Source organism: Octodon degus, unplaced genomic scaffold (genome assembly GCF_000260255.1).
Source record: "Octodon degus isolate 3935 unplaced genomic scaffold, OctDeg1.0 scaffold00122, whole genome shotgun sequence".
NCBI classification, from domain to species: Eukaryota; Metazoa; Chordata; class Mammalia; order Rodentia; family Octodontidae; genus Octodon; species Octodon degus.
Window position 1 is genome coordinate 8,580,312 of NW_004524698.1, and position 10,303 is coordinate 8,590,614.

The following is a 10,303-nucleotide window of genomic DNA, read 5'->3' on the forward strand; positions in this document are numbered from 1 at the left end:
AAATGAGGGCAGTTGTGGAAAAAAAAGGTTATGTTTCCTAAATACTTGTGCAGTTTTTTGGTACTGGGAATTGAACTCAGGACCTTGTGCTTGCCATACAGGCACTTGTGCCGCTGAGCTATATTCCCAGTCCCCTGCAAAAACATTTAAGTACACTGTGCACAAACACTTGTGTAGCCTCCTGATTGCATGTGGCCAACTGTAGCTCACTGGACAATGCCACTCAAGACTGTGTCATGTTCATAGCAGGGCACCATGCTCACCAGCCTGAGTCTGTGCACACCCTTAGCAATGACAAGGATTCTACACTAAATTCATCTTGCGGTCTGTGGGGCTAGTGGTCAGAAATGCTTTTGTGGGACCAGAGATTTAGTTCAGTGGTACAGTGCCTGCCTAGCAAACATGAGGCCCTGAGTTCAATTCCTAGTACCCTGCCACACCCCCAACTACTTTTGTGGCCATCATGGATCCCAGGGCTGCCCTACCAAGAAACACCTATTCTCCCAGTGTCTGCTTAGAGGGCTGTACGAATGATTTCCTTCTTCCTTTTTTTTTTTTTAATTTAAAAAAATACTTTGGCTTTTTGAGACAAGTTCTTGCTAGGTAGTCCACACTGGCCTTGAACTTACTGTGTAGCCCAGAGTGGTCCTGAACTCACAACAATCCTCCTGCTTCACCTTCCTGAGTACTGGAATTACAGGCGTGCACCACCATACCTAACTTATTTTTCCTTATCTTAAAAAAAAAAATTCTCACAAATTCTCAGGGATTGAAAATGATAAGAGGCTTGTTGTATGTTCCCTAAAACAGATTTCTGAAAGAGAATCAGAATTGGATGAATGCTGATAGCTGCCACCTGTTGTGGCACTTGCCAGGCCACTGAGTTCTAAGCTGAACGATGCTCTCAGCTTGATTTTGGAAGGGCACATTGAGGCCTGTGGCATTGTTGCCTGCTCAAATCAGTGTAGTGTGGAAAAACAAGGCCACAATTCTGAGTAGTCAAAAGATGTGTTAAGACTGGAGAGGCACTGCTATGGCTGCCAAGCATAGGTTTGTGGAAGGGAGAGCTGAGATTTGTATCAGCTAGGGGAGGAAGCGTGGAAAGTTCTTTGTGTTTCCTACTCTGTCATTTATGGTGGTGCACATCTGTAATCCCAGTACTTGTTTGGGTCTTCTAGGAAGAGTCTCCTGAAGAAGAGGGCCATGGACATGATCACCTCTACAACCATCCTGCCCTTGCTGTTTGGCTGCCTGGGCATCTTTGGCCTCTTCCGGCTACTGCAGTGGATTCGCATGAAGGCTTACCTGAGGAATGCTGTGGTGGTGGTCACAGGTGCCACCTCAGGCCTGGGGAGAGGTGGGTCAGGTGATTGCTGTTGAATGTAGAGAACAAGCTGGATGTGAGGGGATGCTGGCTGTACTGGAACTGCCAAACATCCAAACAGACTGCCACTATCCCTGGTCCACCTAGAAAAATGTAGAGCCTTACGCACAATGAGAAATGGCCCCGACTGTCAGTGTGGGGAGGCGAAAGCAAGTAAAGACTGCGCAGTCTGTTGAAGGGCAGCCTAATTTAGCTCCAGCTGCTTCTTGAAAGATTTTGATATGAAATCTGATTTTCAAATATGAACAAACTAACAAGAATTTTTACCCTTGTGAGGAACAAATGAGAATACTTTTTCTTGGATTCAGCTAGCACCTCCAGCCTTGTATGACCTTAGAACACACTTTGCCCACACCTTCTTCCCTTTCCCTTCCTGGCTCAGTAAGATCAGAGAGGATAATTGAGGTCTCAGCTGTTCCTGTACCAGGTTCTCTAGGTTAGGCACATTCCCCTTCAGTGACATCTTGGGCTTTGGAGGCTTGGCATGGTGTACTAGGACACAGACCTGGGTCAGTCAAACTCCTGGCCTTACCTTGCCTAGAAGCCCACACAGTGCCCTGCAGAGCTGTTGTAGACTGTGGCAGCCAAGGCGAAGGACACATGGTATGAAGTATCTACCTTCTTAACTCTGCCTATGCACACACCACAGTGGTACTACCCACACTTAATTGTACTTTCAGGGAAGAGGCAGAGAAGCTCTGGGAAATGTCATAGACCACCTGCCACTTCAGGTTTGGTTGGTGCTAGCATAACTGGTGCCCACTGAACATCTAAGAGCCAGGTTAAAGGCTAAGTGCTAGCCAGGGTCCCTAGAGCCTAGGGGGCATGGCAGAGTGATACAGCTTTTGGCTAACATGTGAGGCCTTGTGTTTCATCCCTAGGACTTCAGTAACAACAAAACCCCAAAATATTAAAGATAGTGTCCTTCTCTTAAGAAAGTCACAGTTTTCTGGAGAAAGGCAAGGATTTAGCTGTGTTATTTTAATCATAGAAGTTTCCAATCATGTCTGATGAGGGGAATCCCAGTTCTGTGTTCAAAGTGTGTGATCTCACTAAATTCTCACACTTGTGATTCATGCATTTGACTTTTGCTGTAGGACAGTGGTGGCCAATCTATGGGACAACATGCCACAGTGGTCTGTTATCATCGAAAGCTCTAAGATTCACCATCACTACCCTAGGACTTTCATCCAGAAAGCACAAAGCTAAGAGTGAGAACCACATCTCTCTGACTTCAGAACTTGGTTGTCTTTGTTTTTTTGAGACAGGGTCTTGTTATACAATTTAGGCAAGCCTTGAGCTCACTGTGTAGCCCAGACCATCCTCAGACTCATGGTAATATTGCTGTTTCAGCCTCTGGAATGCTGGGATTATAAGCATGTGCTGTCATCCCCAGCCAGAACTGAATTTTAAAGCCTCATCTTGGGGGAAATGGCCCTGTAAAAGGAAGGTGTGGCCAGGAAGGAAGGGAGGGAGGCCATGAGGAGCAGACTGGTAGCACAGAGAGTTGTGAACAGTGGAGTGTTAGATGAAAACAAAGAAGCAGATAGGGCCTTATCTGTGGAGTAAGAGGCTATGCGTAGCTAGGGAACCTGGGAGGACTTTACAGGGAGTTTGGGTTCATTTGTATGCTAGTGTAGCCTTTAGGTGAGGTCTTTGGGGTGAGCCCTGAGTCTGTCATTGGATATCCAGACCTTTGGAGGAACAGCTGCCTCCTGGCCTCTGACCTTATTCAGCTTATATAAATAGGATAGTCAGCAGCTGCTTCTTGATCTCAGAGAAAGCGATTTTTAAAAGTCCTTGAAGAGTAGTTGAGAGCTGCCTGGTGTAGAGTCACCAGGGAGTTGGAGGTGTCTCCATATGTGGATGTTTCAGGAAGACACTGTCTTCATTATTCTGCATACCCTTTTAACTCCAAGACTATGAAAATAATAGGAGGTGTTATTGAAAACATCAAGCCTGTACATGGAGTACATGATGTTAGGTCTTTCCTGGCCACTCTCCTTATATTCTGTGTCATTTAGCAACATAAGGACAGGAGTCCCTCCATCCAGATAAAGTAGAAACAAGACTCTGAATGGGCTATTTCAAGTATTACAGACACCCATAACTGATGCCACCAAGGACGTGGTGCATTGCCCAGCTTCTGTGAGGAGCAGACCTGCACTGTCTTCAGCAGCTCTGCCTGTTCTGTCATTACTGTACTCTGGGGATCAGGGTCTTTTGTTCTTTTTTTTTGGGGGGGGGGGTTGGGGTCTTTGATGGTCTGACAGCTTTCCTATTTCTCCTGTCTTTTCTGGTATTTAATGCATTTAAGCTACATGGAGTTTATTCTTGAAGCATAGTAGCACTGTTGACTAGCTGTAGAATGTTCTGGATGTGCACAGCTGTTCTGATTTATATAGCCCAGGCATGTTGGCAGCACCAGGGACTCCACTGCAACCCTTGATAACTGACACTTTGGAACTGTTAGCCTTTTCCCTTTGCTTCTTTTGCCTGTTGCATCAGCTTTTTTCAAGAAAGGATGGAATCTTACCAGTCTGTTCTTATTTTTCTCATGCTCTACAAAAACTTTAATTTCCTTTCCATTTGGCTTTACTAAGAAAAGTGGATTTGCGTAATCTTTTTTTTTTTTGTTCCTTGAATGCTTTCAGGGCACTTTTGGCCAGCCGGAGTGTTGTGAGGTTCGAACTCTAGCAACCTGAGGCTGACAGCTTTGTGGAAGCAGCCACTTAAAGGATTGAGCTGCTAGGGCCAGGCCCCCCTGGGTAATCATTTTTTAAAAACTGTTTATATACTAGTATGCTTCCCAACCTTTGGTTCTTTGTGTCTACACCTTTTTTTTTTTTTTTGTGGAACCGGGGCTTGAACTCAGACCCTTGCACTTGCCAGGGAAGCGCTTATTCTACTGAGCCATCTCCCCGGCCCCATGTGTCTATACCTTTTGGTGGCATGTCACAAAATATTCTGTGTATTAGGACAATGCGAAGTGAGGAATCCAGCAGGGACCAAGGTTCCTAATCTTTAGGAATAATTCAGTAAATGAGATAAGCAATTCTATCATTGGTGTCTGGCATAGCATGAGACCTATACCATGATCACCCCTGTAAGGACTTCGCTGCTTTGCTAAGAATGTACTGTGGCCAGACTAGGCCAGGTTATATAGACATAGGTAGGAGCAAACTTCTCATGTTGTTTTCTTAGTGCCTCCTTCCAGAAAACTGTCTGAGGGTGTGAGAGAGGTAGGCACAGGTTGGTGAGTATCTCAGTTACTTTTCTCTTGTTACTGGTACAAAATACCTGACACCCAAAATTAAGGAAGGAAAGGTTTTAGCTCAGTTTGTGGAGGTTTCAGTCCATATTCAGCTGCCTCTAAGGTAGAGTAGCACATGACAGAGGACAGCAGTTCATGGTGTTGTAAAACAGCAAAAGGCAAAGGGAGGAGCAGGGGCAAGCCTCTCACTTCCTTATATTGTATGCAAGTTATTTGCTCCAAGGTGAGTGTAGCACTTACACCCATAATTCCAAGTTGGATCATGAATTACAAACTCTAGAAGCTGCTCCATGACTACATGAGGCTTTGTGTGGACAACTAGACACAAACCATAACAGTGAGTGAGAACTGTGTGCTGGAATAGTCAAGGAGCAGTAGTGGTGGTGGTACTGTTGTAGCTACCGAGAGGACTTCATGCCCAGAGACAGGCAGCAGCATAGCACCTTCTTCCCATGATGCCTCAGGCCTGAGTCCTGAAAGATAGAGGAATTTGGACTTTTTTCCTGTTAATCTAGATTTAAGGAAACTTGACATTTCTGTGAGGGAAGGAATGTTCAGATCCAACACACTGACTATCTTCTGACCCTGTTCCTTCCCAGCCAAGCAAGTGAGAACTCTGATCCCTTACCGTACCCGTGCATCATAACTTCCAGAGATGGAATTACCCTGTAGGGCAGGCTTAGCTCTTCTAGGAGCAGAAGAACTAAGAAGCGACTGGACCATCTGGGCCTGTAAGATTTGGTTCAGTCAAAGCCCTAGGTGTCCCCGGAGCTTCTCGTGCATTTGTGGAGAATTGCCCTCAGGTGAGGACACAAAAACCCACATGCAAAGTCTTCATCTGTGATTTTAAGACCATTTTTAAAAGGTTGTTTGGAAATATTAAAATATGAATAAGTAGTAAAAACAAGCACTATTAAACACAATACCTTATAGTGCTTTTTATTTACCCACTGTTATAAAGGATCCATTACATTAACTTTTTTTTTTTAATGTATCTGTTACAGGCTTTCACTATACAGCTCAGACTTGGAGTGATCCTCCTGTTTTCAGCTTCCCTAGTGCTGGGATTACAGGCGTGTGCCACCATGCCTGGTCTTGGTAGTTGGCTCAGTGAGCCCAGGGGCGGGGCCAGTGTGGCATATGGTGCCAGGGATTGAGCCTCAGTTCCTATGCTTGCCTAAGCAGGTGCTTAAGCCACTGATCCATCTCACCAGCCCTTAGACACTGTTTTTATGTGCATCTTAAGAGGGAAGTGAAAACAAAAATTATGGAAACCATAGAACCAATAAGCATGGGAAGTCAGAGTTGACACAGGAAGTCCCATTTTTGGACCATTGCACTTCACTGCTTCAGAGCTAAAAGTTTTCAAGGCACTGAACAATTAGCTAGGACATATTTGGGGCAAGCAAGCAAACGACTTCCCCCTGGAACTCTGTTCCCTGCACATTCACAGCTCCATCCTGCTAGGCCTCTCCTCTCCCCTCAGTACCCCATCATGAGTTCTCCCTTGGCCTCCCCACATCCCACAACATTTTGCTGCCTAAACCCCACTCTCAGATTAGCAAAGCCTTTGTGCAGTATGATTTTTTTTTTTTTTTTTTTTTTTTTTTTTTTTGAGGAACCGGGGATTGAACTCAGGCCCTTGCGCTTGCCAGGGAAGTACTTACTCTATTTAGCCTTCTCCCCGGCCCCAACAAAGCCTTTGAACTTCCACGTTTTGTCCTAGCATCCTTTGCCCTGGTTCCTTGGGTACTGTACACATTCTGTTCCCTCTGCCTGGAGCATTCTCTAAATCCCCCATGCCACTCCCCATGGATCCAGAACTAAAGGGAAGAACTCACTACCACTTCTCATAATCCTCTGCCCTGATTTTCTGCAAGCAGCATGTGTTCCTCATAGATCTGTACTGATTACTTTTAGGTGGCATAAGGAGCAGGTCACATAGTGGTAGAAGACAGTTTGACTGCACTGTGGTGACAGCCAGCTCTGCCTGTCATAGCTCATTGAAATGGGTTCCTTGCCTGACCATTGGGAGCATCACTTGCTTAACTTCTTTACCTCTGAAAAGAAAAGTTATGTTCAGGGTTGTTCAGCGTTTAAAAAAAGCTTCAGGAAAGGTTTTGAAGTGTGCATGGTAAAGGCACACATTTGCCTGCCCCTCTCATCCTCTTTGCCTGGATGTCTGTCAGACCTGTCACTCCTCTGAACAGGAGCCCTACCTTTGGCCCTAAATCCTAGCTCCACACTAGTCCACAGCACCCTCCAACACATGGGAGTTACATGGAGACAGACCTGTGCTGTGTAGTGTTGGGAGTCTTTAAACGGCACTGGAGAGGAATAGCACTGGTTATCTTCAGCTGTCATGGTTCTTTTCTCTTTCCTTAGAATGCGCCAAAGCCTTCTATGCTGCTGGTGCAAAGCTGGTGTTGTGTGGCCGGAATATGGAGGCCCTTGAGGAACTTGCCCAAGAGCTCATGGCCTCTCGTTTCCCACAGGTAAGCTGGGCACAATTTCCTAGGGAAATGTTGCAGTCTGCCGCCACAGACCGCTGACGAGACAGTTCTCTGCTCCTGAGTGTCCATGTAGTCATGCTGTACAAGGGGTTGACATGCTTAAAATTTTAATTGTCTTTAAACTGTACATATTTATTATTTTAATTATTGGTCAATGTAAAACACATACTAAATGCATTCATAATGTGGTTAACAATTACCTCTATCTCTACCCAAAATTTTTGTAACATTCCCAACAAAAATTCCATACCCGGGGCCAGGAAGATAGCGTAGTAGAATAAGCGCTTGCCTGGCAAGCACAAGGTCCTGAGCGCAATCCCCTGTACCACAAAAAAAAAAAAAAAAAAAAAAAAAAAATCCATACCCATTAAACCATGACTCCTCCCCCTGTACCTGCGGACCTGTCTTCTATTTTCTGTCTCTAGGAATTTGCCTACTCTAGGACAGAAAGTAGAAGACTCTGGGACTTTGCACTTGCCAGGCAGGTGCTTTCCATTGAACTATATCCCTGATCCTCTTTGCCCATTTTAAAATCAAGTTGTTTTTGTTATTGAGTTTAAAAGTTCTTTATATGTTCTCCATATTAATCCCAACCAGATATGGAATTTGTAAATATTTTCTCTCATTTGGTAGATTGTCTTAACTTTCTTGATAATATCTTTTCATCCACAAATCTTTATTTTTTATTTTATTTTTTATTTATTTGTGTGTGTGTGTGTGTGTGTGTGTGTGTGTGTGCGTGCGCGTGTGTGTGGCCAGCTCAGCCCACCAGGGGGCGGGGCTGGCTGGCATGTGGTGCTGGGGGATCGAACCGCGGTCCCTGTGCTTTGCCAAGCTTGTTCTAAGTAGGTGCCTTAGACCACTGAGCCATCTCACCAGCCCCCAACCACAAATCTTTAATTTGGAGGAAATAGCTTATTTTTTTTTCTTTTGCTGTGTGCACTTTTAGTGTCATACCCACAAAATTGTTGCCACATCCAATAGCATGTAAATTTTTTTTTCTGAGTTTTATACTTTTAACTCTTACATTTAAGTCTTTTATTTATTTTTATTAAGTTTTTTATATTTTCATGTATTTAGTACAGGGTCTCACTACACAGATAGGAATCATAATGATCCTCCTGTTTCAGCCTCCCAAGTGCTAGGATTACAGGCACGCACCACCATGTCCAGTCTCAGTCCTGTCTCAGCATGCCCCAGGGCAGGGACAGCACAGCACGCTGGGGATTGAACCCCACTCCCTATGTCTGCCAAAGCAGGTGTTTTATCCACTGAGCTATCTGGCTGTTCCCCTAAGTCTTTGATCTATTTGAGTTAATGTTTACATATGTTAGTGGGTAAGGGAATAACATTATTCTTTTGCATATGTATATCTACTTGTCCTAGAACCGTGTATTAAAGACTTACTAGGCCAGGCACGGTGAGTGCACACCTTAAATCTCAACACTCAGGAGGCTGAGGCAGGAGGATTGTTGTGATTTCGAGACTAACCTGGGCTACAAAGTGAGCTCAAGGCAGCCTGAACTGCACAGCAAGACCCTGTCTCAAAAAGACACACACACATAGAAACTGCTATTATAAATGGAATTATTTTCCTAATTTCCTTTTCAGATTATGCATTGTACCCATAGGGAAACACAGGTACTCATTTGTTTCTTTGTTTTTGAGACAGGGTCTTGCTCTGTAGTTCAAGCAGACCCTGAATTATCTTAGTCCAGGCTGGCCTTGAACTTGCAGCAATCCTTCAGTTTCAGCCTCCTAAGTGCTGAGGTTACAGGCACATGGCACCACACTCAGCTACACGGCTCATTTTTATGTGTTATCTTCTACCCTGCAGCTCTGTAGAGTTTCTTAGCTAGCTCCTAGTAGCTTTCATGGATTTGTTGGAATTTTCCATCAATAAAATCATGTCATCTGCAAACAGAGATAGTTTTAGTTCTTCCTTTGCAGTATGAGTAGCATTTCTTTTTTTTCCTTGTCTAAGTACTGTAGTTAGAATAATTTGAATAGTAGCAGTGAAAGCAGGCACCCTTGTACCTAACTTGAGCAAAAAGCATTCAGTTTTTTACCACTGACTATGATGTTACCTTTGGGGTTTTCATGAATATCTGTTGCCGTGTTGATGAATTTCCACTTCATTCTTAGTTATAAAATACATGTTTTTATCATGGAATGATGATATATGTTGTCAAGTCTTTTTTTTTTATTAATTGGTTATTGTATATTTTCCTTTTATCATTCTGTTAACATGATTTATTACATTGACTGATTTTCTGATGTTGAACCACCCTTACATTCCTGGGACAAATACCTTTGGTTATAGTATTTATTATTTTTTTAATTTTAGGGAAGGGTCTACAGGGTGTTCAGGGTATCACTACTAGATCAGAATAGTAATGAACCACCTGTTTATAGCCTCCCAAGAGCTGGGATTACAGGTATGCACCACCACACCCAGTCTCAATTGCCATCTCAGTGGACCATGGGGGCGGGGCCAGCATGGCAGGCCCAGGGATCAAATCCCTGGTCCCTGAGCCTGCTTTCAGGCGCTTTAATCTGCTGAGCTATTTGGCTGGCCCTTCTTCCTTTGGTTATAGTAAACAATCCTGTTAAATTCAATTTGCTAGTCCTTTGTTAGGGATTTTCACTTATAGATGCATAAGGGATACTGGTCTACCACTTTCTTGTGATGGCTTTATCCGGCTTTGATACAAAAGTAATGTTGAGCTTATAGAATGAATTCGGAAGAGCTTTCTCTGGTGTTGTGTTTTTTTTTTCTTTACCATTTGGTCAAAATCACATGAAGCTGGTCTGGCACTTAATCTTTATTGCAAGCAAGTTTTTTGACTACTAAATCAATTTCTTCACCTGCTTTAAGTTTGCTGAGATTCTTTTTTTTTTTTTTTTTTTTTGAGTTGGTTTAGGTAATTTGTGTATTCCAAGAAATTTGTCCAATTTTTACTAGGCTATCTAAATTATTGGCACATTGATTATGCATAATGTTGTCTTATAATCTTTTCAAAAAATGAATTGATTCCACCCTCCCTTGCTTCCTCCTATACTGGAGATTAAACCCAGGGAAAATTGAGATATACTTCTGGCCCTTTTTCTTTTTTCTTTTTTTTTTTTTTT

The 10,303-nt window shown here is 43.6% G+C and overlaps 1 protein-coding gene across 3 annotated transcripts in view; it reads left to right on the top strand.

The window, feature by feature from the left end:
• Dhrs7b (dehydrogenase/reductase 7B) overlaps positions 1 to 10,303 on the top strand; it is a 63,151-nt gene that overhangs the window by 40,061 nt on the left and 12,787 nt on the right. For all 3 annotated transcript variants that reach the window (XM_023700186.1, XM_004640313.3, XM_023700187.1), the window contains exons 2-3: positions 1,179 to 1,357; positions 7,044 to 7,153. In XM_023700186.1, coding sequence (XP_023555954.1) covers positions 1,179 to 1,357; positions 7,044 to 7,153 — 289 coding nt within the window. The remainder of the gene's footprint in view (positions 1 to 1,178; positions 1,358 to 7,043; positions 7,154 to 10,303) is intronic.